Source organism: Pteropus alecto, unplaced genomic scaffold (assembly GCF_000325575.1).
Source record: "Pteropus alecto unplaced genomic scaffold, ASM32557v1 scaffold565, whole genome shotgun sequence".
NCBI classification, from domain to species: Eukaryota; Metazoa; Chordata; class Mammalia; order Chiroptera; family Pteropodidae; genus Pteropus; species Pteropus alecto.
In genome coordinates this window covers 651,395-669,938 of record NW_006436808.1, presented here as the reverse complement: position 1 = coordinate 669,938, position 18,544 = coordinate 651,395, and the positions used below count along the sequence as shown (strand labels likewise).

The following is an 18,544-nucleotide window of genomic DNA, read 5'->3' as shown; positions in this document are numbered from 1 at the left end:
GTCACTGTGGTTGGTTTTCTGTTCGAAGTTCAAAAATTAAAGCGTAATTCAGTACTGACTTTAGGGTTTGCTCTAACGTTTTCATCAACTCTAGTTTTATTTGATTGGCATTTATTTCTTCTATGATTTTCCTCACATTCTAGAATCATTGAAATGCTGATCCAAATGATTTAGAAGATTTCAATTCCTGGCAAATTACAGAATTGTAATTCCTAAAATTGAAATAGCCATAAGACAGAGTAACTCAGAATACAGACAATGATGACAAAAGAAGCTAGTGAGATAGCCTATAGAATGCCAGGAGAAAATTGTCCCATTCTAATAGGATAGTCACTGATATTTTTGTGTCTGTACCAAGAAATTATTCAAAAAGTTCTCACAATTATGCAAAGGAAGACATTTAATCACCTGCTTTTCAACAGCTGTCAATTGCCAACATAAGGAACCACACACTACATACAAAATTTCTGTTCGTCAGATCAAATGAAAGTCTTATTTATACACATTGCTATATCTCTCAACTTAACTCAAAGAAATCATACGTGTATCAAGGACTTTAGTAAGGCCGAGGTGGGATGTCAGCCTCGCCCATTTCAGTCAACTTGAGGAAAGACAGAAGTGGTAGGTTTCACTTGTGATTTTTCTTAATCTCAAATCACAGGTGATTTGTCTTAATGTTTCTGTGTCTCCAGAAAGGGGGAGAAAGGCCAGCACCAAAATCCATTTCAGAACTTTTCTTATTGAGTCATTCAACCAATCAACTCTTCATTACCTCGCCCTTAGAAAATGCATTGAGTTGTGGCTAATGAGAATGTGTCCCTTGGCTATGGCTGACAAGGGCAGCGTGGATGCAGGGCTCAGATCATACATGGGTATTGTTCTATTGATGTGTTTTATCAGAGAGGTAGATTTGTGCTAAAAAATTTAAGTTTATATATTTCGTACCACCATTAATAGGTAGCAGTTGGTATTTACTGCATGCAAATAATCCATTGAGGTTTAAAACTTATAACAGTGAACCTCTAGTCTATTTAATCTAAATAATTTAAGTCCAACATTAATAGAGGATCCCAGAGCAGATGGCATGCTGAATTGTATTTTTAACAAAAAGCAAAAAATTCATAAAGTGAGTGATCTAGCATCCCTATATGGCAACGGTGAGAGTTGAAATCCTCTAAAGCACTCTGCTCCTTTTTACAGACTCCCTTCTGCTACTAATGTTTCCACATTCATCTGTGTTGAAATGTTCGATTGAATTACGGCTGTGACTAAGCATTTTTTTAAAGTATCTCACTTACCTGCAGGGGATTCAGCTCTGCAGATGCTAGGGACTGCCTAGAGCTTTTCAACTACTTGGATGTGAATATAAAGATTTCCAACTATTTCATTCTGAGAGCCCACGTCTTCTAGAAAGCAAAACACCTAAAATGGACATAAATTAGTAGACGATGTGACCAACTGTTTAGGTACTACTGCAGAGATTAAAAACACTAACATTTACATTTTATATATTGAAGGTACAGAAAGTCTGCATATTCTGATGGTCAAAATATCTGATGTAAAAAATTATAGCCCAGAAGAGATGGTCATTACGCTGCTAAGTATTAGTCCAGAAATTAGAAAGACAAAACATGAGAGATGAGGTTTGAACATTGACTAAGTGACTATTGTGGAAAGCAATAATAATCACCTGGACGATATTCCTGAATTTTTGTTTGATAAAACGTTAGAAGGACAGACATCTCGGCTGCGTGGATTCTATTTTATTCACTCTTCAATTAAGAGTTTTTCCAGCCCAATGATATGTCATAGGATTGTACAAATTGGCATTTGCAGATATCAAAAGGATGCCTGCCACCTAGAGAGACATGTGAGTTTACTGTCAGTTACTGGCTGTCAGCGGCCTTTCTGATCCTGTTTCCATGGAAATTGACATTAGATAGGTGGGGGGAGAAGGGAGTTATGGGTTGCATTCTTATTTCATTATTTCAGATAAGATGTTTGAACCTTTTACCTTCTTTGCACCCATCTGAAACTGGTTTCCCTGGTAACGGAATCAGGGATGCCATCCCCCAATTGCTGAGAGCAGAAACTCTTCCTTTGCTGATCTCAGAAGACAACACTGTAGGGGAGTCAGTGAGGCTACAAATCTTGGGATCAGCTGAAGGGGTGTAAGAAAGAAAAGGAATTGGAAATGACCTGAAATTTCATATTAAAAAAAACAAACAAAAAAAAAGTTTTCTTTAATTCGAAATCTAGCCATTCAAGTAAAATGAATATACAGGTGGTGATGGTCTGCCATAGACTTTAAAAACTGCCATCCCTCAGCTACCACAGCCCACTGATCTACGCAGCTCCCTTCCCTGTGGTTCAGACCACCTACTCATGCATTTTCTTATGCATTACGCTCACTTTTCTTAGAAAACTGAACTAGAAAAAGGGAAATTCCAGACAAGGGCTCATCAGGTCATTTTTTTCTCCATAGATCAATGTTTTCTCATCCTGAGTGATTTCCTTTCCAAGGGACTATAGTTGTTTTTAAAAGGATTTTCACTGCAGAGGGTATGTTAAATGGAAAATGTGGTGCACTAAAATGGCTGTGTGAAAAAATAATAATATACAAGAAACCATAGGCGAAAGAAAAGAGTAGCCATTAAACTAAACTATTAAGAATGGTTGCACTTTACATTCCAAATGTGAAGTTATGTATCAAGCTATTACAATTGCAGAGTGCTGTGTGGTGGATTCAGTAGAATGGTCATGTAAATTGAAAAGCAAACTAATGTCTCTTCAAGCTCTGGAAATCACAGAAGGAATTTGCTCCCAAGTGGAAAACGCTAGGCAATCAAGCAATGAATCACTCACCCAAAGAACAAGAGCTTTGTCTTTCTAATCAACTGTCTTTTATGCAGAAGTAGGATACAGGTCACTCCATACAATATTAGAAAGAAAACCAGAAGGGCATAGGTTTTGACACATGACACATGCTGATGGTTTGTATTATGAAAAGCGAAACAGTGTGTTATTGTCTTTAATTTCGCTATATAAAACATCCCCAAGAAATATTACACCGAAAAGCTTGATAAAAATAAAATTCTTGATTGAGATGCTTGTGTTGGGCGGAGGTAAGAGATTTTACTTTTATGCAAAGAAAGCCAACTACAGAAATGAAAAAAAATAGGCTTATAATGCATTAGCACCCTATAATCTAGTAATCCTATTCTTGAGATTATTCTAAGGAAGTAGTTCAAAAGAAAAAATTCTATATATGAAGAGGCTTAATACAGTAATAGTTATCAAAGTTAAAATGTGGTAAAGTAACCATGCAGCACTGCAGAAGTAGTCTAATAAATGGTGATGTATCACTTGATAGAGCCAATAAAAGAACCGAAGACTGCAGAAATATGGGGCGGGCAGGGCGGGGTGGGGGCGCGCAGGGGAGGACTTGTGATAGCTCAATGCAGAGAATACAAAATGAAACAAGTGCTACGCTTACATATGAATGCATGTAGAAAGAGGGAAATACAGTAAAAATAAGGAGGAAATATATCAAAAAAGAAATATTAGGATGGAGAGGTTTTGAGGTTTTTTATGTTTTGTAGCTTCTTCCTTCAGATATATTTGAAAAACAAATATACTTGAAAAAAATAAGGCAGTAATTTGATTTTGGACCCTTCCTGCCTCGCTTGTGCAGTTGGCCTTGCATGTTGGCTGTCACTCACTGCATCAGTTTTGTAGCATACAGTAAAGCTAGATCATTACACAGGGTGCTTCTCTAATCAGACATCGAGCAAGGAAAAGAAATAGTATGCTCAGTTCAAGTAAGGGCAAGGGGCACATAGCATCAGGACTGAAAGTCCTGCAGCATCCCTACAATCTGGGAATGCTGCAAAGCAAGTCCAAGTTTCTTTAGAAATTGCCTTTTCAGATGGTGACATTTGAGTTTGGTTATTTCTAGAGAACAATGCCAATTCAGAGGGTCCTGGATGCAGAGGATGACTTCACAAGATCGACAGATGCATTTGAACAGACTAAACTGGAGGTGCTGATAGTGCCAGTTTCTGATGTACAAACTTTAAAGTCCCAGGCACTCAGAGTAATGACCAGCTGGTAAGTTCAGTGGTCAGCCAAACTGGACCTAAAGTGGCGACCTCCTGAGAAAAGTGTGACCAGCACTATGTTAAATTCTCAAAATTGTTAGTTTCAAAAAAAATTATAAATTTTTAAATGTTTAAAAATTCCCAAATTTAACTCAATTCTCAAAAAAAAAAAAAAATTAAAATCTCTTTAACAATCCTGTGAGGTAGACATTTTTATTCCATTTTGCAGCTGAAGAGAGATCCTGAGGGTCTAAGGAACTTGCCAGAGGCCATGCACAAGTGGTAACTGTATAGCACACCTGGAGGCAGTACCTGGCTGGGACTGATGCCCTAACACAGCATCCTAATACGCCAGTGCCCAGTGTGCTCTCATTAGAAGTGGGATAATACTCATGCAACCACAGAAGAACCTTTTATTTTAAACAAACAAAAAAATGACGTATAGTTCCTTACTTTTTAACTCATTACTAAGGTTTACCATCATTGGGGTTTCTAAATTATCTCTTTGAGGCAAAGGGTAATGATGAAAAAGAACCCACTTAATTTTTGAAAACGATATTCTTAAAAATAAAAATAAAACACAAGTTTATACAACAGGAACCTATGTTGAAAAAATGAGACATCCAATTTAAATGTCAAAAAGAAGCTATCAAGAGTCTGTGAAAGGTTTTCTAGGAGTTGTTAACAGGACAGACATCTTAACAATTGCTATAGGATGGGTACTGGATGATCAATAGGCTGACCTCTCCAGGATTTTAAAGAATTAATCTAAGCTAGAGCAAAAACTAAATGGGAAAATAAGATATCACTCATTGCCTATCATCAGCAAATACTTTTTAAGGTAAGAACAATGTGGTCAACCCAAGGCAAGCTGGCACTGCCATACTTTGCTGGGGGTAGTATATATACATGGGCCCAATATTTCTAGAAAGCAATTTGGCAGTGTGTAATATCAAAGAACTGAAATACCACTCCATTTTTTGACGCAGTAATTCCATTTCTTGAGATTAATTCTAAGGAAAGGAGCAGAAATAAGGAAAGAATATATGAACATTTTCACAAGGATTATGATCATCTCAATGTTGGAAATAGCCTAATATAAGAATAAATATATCTAACAAATGAGAAATGTGCAACTGTTAGTAAACCCAACATTGTAAGTTGTTCGTGAATAAATTTTAATAATAAAGAAAAAGAAAGTCAACTCAATACCAGAAAAAATCAAATAACCAAATTTTAAAATGGGCAAAAGACTTGAATGAACATTTTTCCAAAGGAGATGAAGAAATGGCCATCAGATACATGAAAAGGTGCTGTTCAACATCACTACCCACCAGGGAACTGCAAATCAAAACCGCAAGGAGATATCACTGCAACACCTATTAGGACATCTTACTAAAGATGACAGATAACAAATATTGGTGAGGATGTGGAGAAAAGGGAAACCCTTGCACACTGTTGGTGGGAATGAAAATTGGTGCACACACTATGGAAAACAGTATGGAGTTTCCTCAAAAAGTTAAAAACAGAGCTACCATATGGTCCAGCGATCCCACTTTTGGGTATCTATACAAGGGAAACGAAATCTGTATCTCAAAGAAATATCTGCACTCCCACATTCACTGTGGCATTATTCACAATAGCTGAGGTATGGAAACAGCCTAAGTGTCCATTGACAGAAAAATGGATAAAGGAAATGTTACACACACAAACACACACACACGGATATTATTCAGCCTTTAAAAAGAAAATCCCGCCATTTGCAACAACATAGAATAGCCTCACTCCTCCCAAAAAGTAAATGAGGTAATGGATGTGTTAATTATAGGGAGAGATCCTTTCACAATGTACACGTATATCAAATCATCACACTGTGATACTTTGAATAGCTTACAATTTTGTCAATTTTACCTCAAGCTGAAAACAAAAAAGACAAAAGTGAGCAGCAGATTCTAAAACCACATAGACAAGGAGGTAAAACAGTAGAATTAAGACAACAGGCTTTGTAGTGTGACCATCTGGGTTAAATCGGACTCCATCAACTATTAGCCATGTGATCACAAGCTAGTTACTGAATCTGTGACTCAGTTTCCTCATCTGTTAAATGAGTGCAAAATCAGTAATCACCTCGATGGCCTCTTGTGAAAATTCAATGAGATAACACAAAGTGCTCAATTGTCCTTGGCACAAAGTAAACACTCAACAAATGCTCACTATTACTAATCATCTGTGTTATATTTGACATAATTGGCATAAAAATATTTTTTCTAAGTGGTACAATTATGGGTTTTCTTCTTTGTACCTTGACTTATTTTTGCAAATTGAGAATCAGAGGTGTATGATACTTTCATGGAATTAAAAAAATACATATATCATGAGAAAACATCTGGAAGCCCTTTACTGAGTACCTGGAACACAATAGTTCTTCCAACCACTTGTTGGAATGGCATTACTGGTTTTGCTAGCCAGCTAATGTCAAACTGATTCCCATCCACAGCTGCTGAGAGCTGCCTGCCTGCCCATCACTTACTGTTGGTTTCCTTAAGGCAGTGCCTCACCCATATCCCTTTCCATTACTATCAGCAGATTCTTCCCCAGTACCCTCAAACTGGAATAATTTCACCCTAGTCACCAGCCCAGTGGCCACCTTGCCATGTGCTGAGGTCACATCCTTAATAAATGCTGGCTGACTGAATCTCATATAATTTGAAGAATAAAAACATTCTATAAAATCAGCAGCTTATTGTTCTACACACAGTTAAGCATTCCAACTTTCAAAGAACGATTTCTAACCTTAAATTATGTATCACGACACCGATTACACACTGCACATTCTAAAGGCTTCCACTACATGAGGTCGTTATGGTAGGTTTTCCAAGCCTTAGAGATTCACATATCTCACATTGAATTATTGCTAAGTAAAAAAGCGACATTTTTAAAAACTCAATTATGGTTTAACTCTATTATAATATTCAGTTTCAAAAGTTGGTTTCGGGAACAGAACAACTCCAAAACTGTATGCCTTCCATTTTATTGTCATTTTACTTTTAATCCGCAGCCTCGAAGCCTAATATATGAGAGACTTCCAGTCTTAAGAGACTATGAAAATACTCTAATAGTTTCTGTATACATCATTAGCTCTATTGTAAAGATTACTGCTCTAGATCGGCAGTTTTCACTGAGCTCCAGACCAGCAGCCTCAGGATGACCTGGGAACTTATTTAAGAAATTCAAATTCTTGACCCCACCCTGACCTACTGAATCAAAAACTGAGACTGGGGCCAGAAATCTGAATTTTAACGAGTTTTCCTGGTGATTCTGATGCAGACTAAAGTTTGAGAAAAACTTCTCTAGAAACGTGAATCCAAATCATTGAACTGTTTAAGTGCTAGAAGTCTGGAGAATAAGTTCCCCTGGGCAGAAAATGACCCTTAAATACCAGCTTCATCGCTTAGGGAAGCCTGAAACTGTGGTGATCTGATCATTTCATTGCTGAGCGAAGAGTGGAGATATTTTGAGATGCAAACAATCCATGAATCTATAGCAGAATGGAGTTTGAAATGTCATTGCTCAAGATGAAGCTGAAGACAGAGGCAGTAGTCTCTTGATGGAATTAAACAGTACACTGGAATTAAGAATTTGATCCCTATCTCTATTTTGCTGGAAAACTTTTGGGAAAGTCACAACCTCAGTGTACCACAATCAAAAGTGCAGTTTTAAAAATCCATGTATAAATGTGCTACGGCTTTGGAGCTGGCTGCTACTTACTGGTCACGAAATTGTAAGAGAATTAACCCATTAAAAATCTCTTCTCTTAGCCACTGTGAGGATTATTTTAATTTATGTCAAACACTTCCCTATCACTTGGCAAATAGCAGAAACTTAGTGTTAGTTATCATATTGATGAACTAGTTTATCATTGTAAAATAAGTGCTGGAAACATCTAGTTATGAAAAAAAGCATTACAAAACTAATCTACCCAGGACTTCCAATTTTTACCTAATGAACTTCAATTCCATAGAAGAGCTACATGACAGAAATGTATATTTAAGGTATAAATGAAAACTGAAAGCTGAGTGATTAAAAAAAATAAACCTATGTTATCAAATTCATTAAAAAGAATGGGGAAACCAAGTGTTTGCATAAATTAAGTTATAAATTAGTGAACACAAACCTATCTATATCCCTATAATAATACTGCACCAGACTAGTACCTAAGGGAATTGCGTAAGTTGTAAATATTTTAAATGAAATGAAGAGGAATTATGGATAGCTAAGAAAAAAATCACAGCCCACTCTATGAGGTTTGAAAGAACACAGACAGGACTCATGGTAAAACCTAAATGTGGATCCACCTCCTGTGAGGCTATGGGGACAGTTTCCCTGAACCTTGGTTTATTTAAAAATAATAACAATCACCTCACATTTTTCTACATGAAACTGCCTAGCACATATTGGTGATCAATGTCTAGTTGAATCTGAACTTACTGAACCCTAATTTGTAATCCATATTCAAGACAAGAGGCATACAAACATTTTTGGCTTAGCTGGGTTTCCACAATCACATGATTCCCATTTCTTAGGGCAGAGGAATGGTGACTCAGCTACATCCTAAATTCACATTCTTCCACTCATGCCCCCCATTCACAATCCTGCTTCACATACCTGATTCTGACCCTCAAGACCCTGAAAGGCAGGCACAACACTTTTATTATTCTCATTTCACTAATGGAGAGACAATTAGGTAGGAAATTCTTCAAGATTCCAAACTCCCTGAACAGAGGGGCTGGCTCCAGAATGCCTCTTCCAGGACCAAACTAGTGTCTCAAGCAAAAGCAAACTGAAGCTGCTTCATCAGACTCAAGATAATCCACGAGTTGATAAGGTCTAGATCTAGACCCTCAGAAAATCCCAGTAGAGAGAGAATATGGAAGCTTGGGAACCTATAAAGCAGAAAGAGAAAATGCACAACAGAAAACAAGACTCATAGTTTAACCCAGAATCCTTTCAAATGTGTCTCTCCTTCTCTGTGGACACACAGCTGCACAGCTAGAGAACGCACTTCCCAGTCTTGGACATGACTAAGTTCTCACCAATGGACTGGGAATGGGAGGGATGAACAAATTCCTAGTCACCTGCATGAAAGCACATCCCCTCCTCCCTGGACTTCTACTTTTTCCCACGCTGGCTGGATGTGAGGACAAGGAAGTAAGCCTGGAAGCATGGAACTGTACAGACTGCCTGGCTCTCTGGGTTTCATATGGGAGAGACACAAACCCTTGTGGTCTCTAAGGCACTGTATTTGTTGGGTCTCTGTTACAGCAACTAAACCTCTATTCTACTATTACAGAAAATAGGGGAGTAAGGCAGGAAAGGAGAGAACAGAAAAGGTAAACATTATGTTAATCGGCCATCAGTGTCTGTAGTATAGAAACCTGCTTCATTATAGAAGGAAAAAATGAGAGAAATCAGCTTCTGTAATTAGGGCTTTGCCATTCACTTAATGAGAAAATATTTAACAAACTCTGTACATACACAAATATTATTTTGGCAAAAAGCAAACAAAATAATGTTGTTAAATGTATAAAAACAAGATGTGGATAACAAATGAAAAATATTAAGACAAACCGCCAACAACTTGCTGGAATGTAAGAAAACGAGAACATTAAAAACTCCTTAGATGCTATTTTTACACAACCAGGAAATTTGGCTTAAAATTATTAACCATTATTTTCTGAAATATAACAGTAAATAATAGATATATAAAGAAAGAGCCATGTAGCCTTCCCTTTAATTTCCTCCCCCCACCACCACTTCCACCCAACCTATGGATGTTGCTGTTTCTCCTTAAGAACTGGATCTCTGGAGGCGGGGCATCTTCTCGCACACGCTGGCGGATGCACCCGGGGCCTGGCGCCCCCGGCTCACTCAGGGGGCCTGGCGCACCTGGGGCGCAAACCCAGGACTTTCTGCATGTAAAGCAGACGTGCTAACCACTACACTATGGAGCCACCCCCGCCATGTAGCCTTTTGAGAAGGAAACATGCATGGAAACGTATTAAAAGCCCAGGGTTAGATTTCATCTAATCAAATTAGTAAAAGCTTGTTCACAAAGACCAGACCAGACCAATGACAAAGAGCAATGGCTGGAGCTGCAGGGAAAGCCTTAATGAGAAGAATGAGGCTAAATGCTGGGTGTGGTTGGCCTAAGTACAGTAAATTAATACAATAGATCAAATAGGTATTAATGAAGACAAAACCGGCTGACATTCCACCTGTCTTTTACAGATTAATAAACTCTACAGTTTTGTGAACATCATCAGTCTTAACACTAAACCAAACTCACCTACATTTCTTGAAATGTGAGGCTTGTGAAGGGAGAAAATATAGATTTGAAAATGCTGGGCCTTCCTGGAGAAAAGAATATTGTTTCCCAATGAATCACCAAGAAAAAGCAGAGCTTTAACCTGTGACCTCTCAAATTAGAATAGTATCCTGAATTTTGAACAAGTTATTTTAGCATCCTAAATAAAACTGCATTAATATCATTTCAATTTACGCACTATTCTGAGTCTTCTGAGTTCTGGTAACTCAGAAGTGTTGGTTAGGTTCTAGTGCAGCAATAGTACACGACCAAATATACTTACAAAAGCAGAATTGCATTTTAAAACTTCCTCTGCAAATGTTTGGACTTTGCTTATAAAACTCACATCAATGAATGATCCCAAAGAGTTGATTAAAAAAAATGAAGAAGGAAAAGGAAAATCACTTATTGGTACTAAAGCCTTTACTGTAATAAACCAAATATATTTACAATTTATACAAATGTTTAACCTTCAACAAAAATACAAAAAAACATTTCACAAGATGCAAAACCAAGAAACAAGTTCATTGGAGACACCACTGCTCTACCAAGGACGGAACGTGAGGGACCCGCAAGGAACAGAAAGGTAATCTGGGCAGGTCACACAGAAAGAAAAGAATGGGCTCTGCCCGGGTCAGCAGGCTCTGTTCCTCAAGCCTACAGCCCCTGGCTCCTCTGTCCACCTTGCCTCGGTGCTCCATTTGGTCTAGGTAGATAGGTGACCTTCTGTTGATGGACTGGTCACCTCCTCTTCGTAGACACAAAGTAGTTTTGTGTCAAGGTTTGGAAACAGGTTTTCGTCTTTTTAAAGTTAAACTTTTCTATTTCTACAAATTCAAAACATTTTGGCCCAATTCAACTATGAACGTTAAACCACGTTTTCAGTAGATGACTTCGTAGACTGTAGCCTTCTTGTCCCCTGAGCCAGTGACTATGTACTTATCATCCACAGAGATGTCACAGCTGAGCACGGATGAGGACTCTTTGGACTGGGGAAAAAAAAAATGGGCAGGTGTTTAATGTGGAGCATTACTCAAGAGGCCCTGCTCTCTCCAAGGCACCTTCACTTCTGGTGCCATGGGAACGCCATGGTCAAATTGTCATTCTCCATAAGGAACACTGACTTACCTGGAATATACTAGCTCCATAGGGGGTCCGCCAAGCATTGAGGAGATTATCTTTTCCAGTACTCACAAACCATTTACCTAGAATTAGCAAAGGAACACACAGTTGAACAAGATTAAAATTCCTACTATAATATTAGCTAAGTGGACAATCAGACTCAGCATTTTAAATCATGAACTATCATGTCTAAAAGGTTGGACTATGACATGAGTAGAAAGAGCAGGTTTTAAATTCAGGCTCCACTGTGAACCATCTGTGATCTCAGGTTTAGTCGAAGCAGCAGCAGGGACCATGTCAGTCCCCTTAGCCACTGGATACATGAGTAGCATGACACCCAGCACACAGTGGATCCTCAAACAGCGAATTGATGAAGTTGCTTTCCTTTAGTTAGTCTCCTTATGATAAAATGGGACTAGGAAGGATTAAATGATGGTCCTAAGTAAAATGCTAGACATGGTATATGGCGCACAGAATGGGGTCAGTAAGTGACAGCTACTCATCTAGCCAGCCATCAATCTAGTGAACAAACATTTGACTCCACGTGAACTTCCCTCTTTATCCTCACTGCAGAGTGAAACAATCAGGTTCAGCTAAATATTCCATTCTCTGACTGTGGGTTCCTCATCCTGGTCAGTCCTATCGACTTCCTCTGCTCCTGCCCCAGTTTTCTATGAATCCTCACCCAACTCTCTTCAGAGTGGCAACTAACTGCGCCCCCACACCCTCCTCCGACTCTCCCTGCTAAAAACAAATGTGTGTCAAAACTTTGTATGAGGCAATTTCACTGCCTGCTAACTTTTCTTAAATTAGGACAACAGGATTATTACATCAAGCTGCCAAGAGAACAACACTTTTTCCAGATATGAGCTCTACTATATATTTTTCAGAAGTCTTTTCCATTTAGGCCACCAATATCCTCAAGGTTTCCTTTCAACTGAACTCACCACAATAAGCAAATTTCAGAGACAGCACGCAGCTTTCGTGGAGATGTAGCTGGTACTTGTCGGGCTTGTTCACGTGGAGAACTTCCACGTTGCTGCTCTCCATGCCCACGGCCAGCCACTCCCCAGTTGGGCAGTACCCAAGGGAGAATATCTACAAGAAGCAGAATGGGTTCACTGATGATTTTACCCAATAAACGTAGGAAGTGAAAGGGCAACGAGAAAGGCTTAACAAACAGCAAGAGCAGGGAGATGGAGTCAGCAAACTCTGACTGTGGTCAAGTCTACAGGACAAGCGACACAATCCAGATGAGCAAAGTATTAAAAGTCTTTATGAAACAACCAGAAAAACCGGAACACTTATTTCATGTCTTTCACAGATACTAGCTGTAATACTTGTGGCTAAAATGATAGAACGAGACCACACAGTCATGAATTACTAACTGTTAAAGATGGGTGATGGGCATATGGGGTTTACTGAACAATTATCTGTACTTTCATATGTGCTTGAACATTTGCTGTACTATTAAATATATTGGAAATTTTTCATTTATTTTTAAAGGCAGACCAAAAATAGTCTCCTATTCATCAGGACAAAGGGATAAAATAGGGAAGACTATAGGAAACTCAACAAAATTTTAATAGGGATACAAAATTTAGTAGCATGTATAGTTGTTTCCCATTTTTGTCCTATTTTTCTGAGTGGAATTACTTTTATTACAAAAAATAACAGAAGTAAACAAGTAACGATGAACAATTCTACCATCAGAAAGCACTTAAAATGGCAAGCACTGTCTTTCCCAAAACAGGTCCAGACTCAGGCACTCGTCATCTAAATAATCTTCACAATCTAGTGCTCGCTTCGGCAGCACATATACTGAAATCTTCACAATCTAAAATCAAAGTTGCCATTTTTACATCATTTCAAAAAGCCATAAATCTAGTCAGCCATGAGTCCATTTTCTAAGGGATGAGTAATAAAATGGCATCTACTGAGATGCCGCTGCATTTTTTTAAGCTCCCTGATATAAGGGAAATGAATTAACTTTCAGAGCTGTTGTCATTTTTCTCTTGTGATATGCCTGCATGTTTTTCAAGCTCTGTTTATATGTAAATCAAATAAACATCTCTCACCCCCACATTAGGTGGGGAGAATACATAAAACAGATCAGACATTGCTGAAGGAAAACTGTATATTCTTTATTGCATGAATTCTTTAAATGACCTTATATTTAATGTCACAGCTAACATGTCTTAACCTACAGGAGTTTTAGATACCACTGTAAGTGTTTCAAGGTATTTTTTGTCTGTTATTTAAAAAAATTCAGTCTCTCCTATTTTAGCCTGGTCTGTCTAGCTTCTACTATCCTGAGGGGTGTGAAGGGAGGATGAGGACACCACACACACACAACCTCATAGACTCCAGGTAGGAAAATGTCGTCACCTGTGAGGTGAAGTCGTGCTGCTGCAGCTGCCGCCCTTCGCGCAGGTCCCAGGATCTGACTGTGTTGTCCAAGCCGCCCGTCCAGAGCTTGGTGCCATCATTGGAAATGTCAATACAGCTGGCCCCGTCTGTGTGGCCCTGGAATTGCCTGATAAAACAAACCAGATTGAATAATGATTTCCTGCCAGAGCTCAAGGTAAACACTGTTGTGTTGTTAGTTTTGGACTCGGTGTGTGTGTGTCATCTCTTCAGTGTCTGCTGATGTGCAAGATCAAACTAACCTTCCCCTGAGGAGGAAGATACAGCACCTGCAGATGTTCTTTCTTTTTTCATGATCCAAGTGCTAAAGAAATGGAATGCCATTTTAGGTCACTACACAAGAGAAGTTAAATACACTCTTAGAGCTATTCTTACAAATCTGTCTAAAAGGTAAAATTTCTCCCAGGTCTGGAAAAGTCTTCAAGTATTAAAAGAAAAAAAAAAAAAGACAAACACACAGAATCCCAACTGTATTCCTTCAAGAAAAACGAAGGCCTGACCTTTAGTCCTGCAGACCTGTATCGCCACCCTACAAGCTCCAGGTCTAGAAGCACTCACGTTTCCATGAGTGAATCAACACGGAGGTGCCCTTCATGCCAACAGAGCCTGAGCTCACATGTTTACTCAACTTCGCCCTCTCTATTAAAAAGAGCCCTGCGTTTGGAAATCTGGACTCCCAGAGACAGGGGGTCATGCCAACCTCCTGCCTCAAAGGTGCTGAGGAGAGACACAGCTAATTGCTGAGGTTGACACATGAGCACCTCGGAGCTGAGCAAAACGTTGCTCTCTTAAAGGGAACCTTGTTCTTTAGCCAAAACCACCAAGAACAATCAACTAACAGGGACCTGCCGAGCACAAATGCTCTACCAGGCAACAGGCCAGGCCTGCTGAGGCGGGGAGTGAACGTAAGCCACTGCAGGGCTGGCAGTTTGGGGATCCTGTACCTGGCTCTGCATGCCAACAGAGGTGCTTGGGAATTTCAACAGCAGGAGAAAAGTTTCCATGCCTGTCCTTTTCCCCACAAAGCTCTGCACTTTTAAGGAGAGCTTGGAATTTAATGAGCATATAAAAGAAAAAAAGCACCGCTATTGCCCTGAATTGAGACAAGATGTAAATCATCACTTCAAAAATCTTTCCTCTGCAAGGTATTCTGAAATTCTGTCTTAGTCTGCTCGTCCCATGCACCCCAGGTCTCCTCTACTCTGTCTCCATGCACCTCAACCACCCCAGTCTGTCTCCAAGGCTTCTACACGGGTTACAGAAACCCTGCTCCACCTGTTAAAATGCTGCTTTTCTTTCCTCTAAACACTGTTAAAACACAATGACCTCCTCTTCGTTTTACCCTCTGACTTCTTTCTACTTCTAGAACTAATGAAATACTTTCACTCCTTGACTGTGAATGTCATGCTGACTGACAGCGATTGGTGGGTATGCCTCCATCCCTCTGTTCCCGTATCTCAGTGTTGCTCTCAGGTTCCTAGAAGGCAGATCCTAGGACAGTTAAGAATGTGCAGGGTCACAGTCGATAAAGATATTCAATAGATTCTATACCACCCTGTCACGTAGAGTATCCGCAAGCTACATGGCCAGTCCAAACGGAGAAAGAGATTTGTACAACACCACCCCATTGTATCCAACAGGCATTTACTCCCCAGGGGCTGACACAGAGCAGAGGTACAGAGCACAGACATGAGAGCAGAATGCCTGGACCTCGATCGCAGCTCTACCACGCCTGGCTGTGTGACCCACAGCAAGTAAACTTAACCTCTCTGCCTCTGGCTCCTCATCTATAATATCGGACTAATAGCAGTGCAGATGTTGTGAGGATTAAATGGATTAATATTGGAAAAGCATTCAGAATTGATATTTTCAAAGTGCTATTTATTAAGTAAAATAAAAGTAAAAAAAAAAAATTCTTGCTAGGTTCAAAGTATGAAGGGACTGTCAACTTCAGCTCTATTAATTAGCCCATTTTATTCATTTTGAGCTGCTCAGTGAGTGACAAGAGAAAATAATTGGCACACTGTCACCCACATGCAAGGAGAGAGCCTGGCACGGTGACACTTATCAGATTTCTATAGAAAAGGCTTGAAGGGTGAGCTGCTGTCCATCTGTGCCTTCTCTCTGGCACTCAGGGACCAAAAACATTAGAAGAGGCCTGCTAAATCATCCACGAGCCTAAAATCGCACCATAAACAAAGAGTGTTTCCTAGTAAAGATGAACTGTGAAACAAGAGTGAAAGACATACTAGTTTTGTCTTGAATGTTTACGTAGTGCTTACATTTTAAAAGACTTTTTCTGTAACATCTCTGGTGTGAGCACCTACTTGGGTAGAGAGAGTGAGCTGCCAGAGCCAAGGAGAGAAACAAAGGTGGCTGAACTGAAGCCCTCACTATGGTTAGGAGGGCAGGTTCCAGGAACCTGGGCTCGTTCCTGGGTGAATGACCCCTAGACAGGGCTTATTTAGTTAGTTATTGAGAAACATGGACACTTTACAACCATTTTATGAGTGAAATTCATGGAATCTTCTCTTCTAATGTTCTTTTGTTGATTTTGTTATCCTGTATCAGTTGGCTCCTGTTTACAGAAACGAGGTTCTAGCCAAAGCCAAAAATATCTAGCACAGAGGATCCTTCATATCGCCATGCAATCCGTGATGGACTGCCCCATAGCAAAAGCCAGGAATATTTTTTAAATAAGTCTGGCATCTGTACGTGGCTGAAGAATGAGAACACAAGAGGAAGGTAAATATAGTCTAGGGACACCCAACCATAGCAGCAAGATGGTGAACCCCCTGAGAGAATCAACACAGTTCCATCTTTGCACTCCCAATACCCAGATTCAAGCCCGGCATATGGTAGGGTCTTCATGTGTAAGTTGAGTGCCTGGGGCACCTACAGAAGCATGGGGCCTTCTGAGCTGGCCATAGAAAACCACATGTGCTCACCTCACCAGTGTCTGGTTGTGCAGGTCCCACACAGCGATGTTGCCATCGCTGCAGCAGGAGAAGCAGACCTTGGAGTCGGGGCTGATGGCCAGGGCGTAGCAGGCGGGGGCCGAGGACGTCAGCTCTGCCTTGATGCGTGGGGTTGGAGCGGCCAGGTCCCAAATGGACAGAGTGCTGGCCTCTCCTCCTACTATGAGAGTGCAGCCATCAGGGAGCAATTTGCAGGAACGAATGTAGTTGTCTCTATTCTGTGAAATAAACATAATTTAATTGCTGTAATGCATTACACCAAGCAGTAACAATGCCATGTTCTGTTTTCTTGGTTTGGGGCTTGAAAAGTGGTATTTCACGGACACTAACAGGCAAGAGTTCTGTAGTAAAGATCGAGATCCGATTTCAACGGTCTTGTCTGAAACAATAAACAAGACAAACTCAGGGGACTGTACACTTAAACGTAACTGTATCTAATGCTCAGTCCCCTGCTGAGCAGATAGGACTGTGATTATCAGTAGATGTGAGGCAGGTGTACACACGCTTCTGTAGGAAGAAACCACTTTTCACAGCTAGTTTATAAATCTTTGATCTCATCACCCTCTATTCTTTACTATTTGTAAATTGCAGACCCGCTGCCTATGTTTTGGTTTTCATTATTCTTAACTGTACTTAAGGTTAGCACTATGTCTTCATTAGCCAGATGGATCTGCTTTCTCAAGAATTTAACAGAGCTGCTTTCTCAAGTTGTAGCATGGCTGCTGTCATATTTAAGCCTCTCCATCCAAAGGCCAAAGAAATTGACAAAAAAGGGCATCTCTCTCCATCAAAATCAACACATTAAAAAGGGAGGAGGTACCTAAAATGGTAGAACCTAATACGACCCCCCCGCAAAGAAATAACTGCTATCCTTCAACCTAAATAGATAGAGCTGAATTTTTTTACTATGCTTTAACCATGACCTATCATTTAAAGATTAGAGACACTTGAAGCACGTAATTTCAAAAAGGATGATGAGTGTCATAAAGGACTCCTACTACTATAGAATGCTGGGCTGTGCTTAAGTTTCATTAATGGAGTTATTTTTAAGTTATTTCACTAAAAAAATAAGCCAAAAACTACTCCCCAAAATATCTTAAAATTATTGCCACTCTTCTTTATGGAAGCCCTCTCTCCAGAATCCTCACCGTTTGCAGGCAGGCAGTGAGTAAACAGCACCATCTGTGATAGCAACGTGCAGGCAGACACCACACCAGGGGCACGGCGGCCTTTGCCCCGCCTCAGGCCAATGGTATGTGGTCTGTAAATCCTGGGGTTACAGTTTAGAGATTGGAACATGTCCCGGTGTGATCCCGAAAAAAATGCACGACGATACTCTCATGCTCTGGGAGAAGGTGGACTGGGTGCTTCAGGAAAGCATTCTCACCACTCCTATTTTGCTAATAGCTGCCCTGATTTCTTACAGTGTAATCTATTAACTCTTTCCTAAAGTTAAGGTCATAAAACCCAGCCAGCTCTCCTAGGTCTCCCTGAAAACACAGATCCTGTTCAGAATGGTTTTAATGCCATGTTATCAAATGTTTATTCAATAT

The 18,544-nt window shown here is 39.8% G+C and overlaps 1 protein-coding gene across 12 annotated transcripts in view; it reads right to left on the bottom strand.

Moving 5' to 3' along the window:
- Positions 1–10,865: 10,865 nt before the first annotated feature.
- Positions 10,866–18,544, bottom strand: part of TLE1 (transducin like enhancer of split 1) — an 82,463-nt gene continuing 74,784 nt past the window's right edge. For 11 of the 12 annotated variants that reach the window (XM_006913631.3, XM_006913636.3, XM_015590714.2 and 8 more), the window contains 5 exons: positions 16,962–17,209; positions 13,975–14,122; positions 12,534–12,684; positions 11,593–11,669; positions 10,866–11,453 (listed from right to left, as the gene is read on the bottom strand). In XM_006913631.3, the coding sequence (XP_006913693.1) occupies positions 11,346–11,453; positions 11,593–11,669; positions 12,534–12,684; positions 13,975–14,122; positions 16,962–17,209 (732 nt within the window). In that variant the 3' untranslated portion in view covers positions 10,866–11,345. The remainder of the gene's footprint in view (positions 11,454–11,592; positions 11,670–12,533; positions 12,685–13,974; positions 14,123–16,961; positions 17,210–18,544) is intronic. The other variant, XM_006913634.3, reaches the window with a different exon arrangement.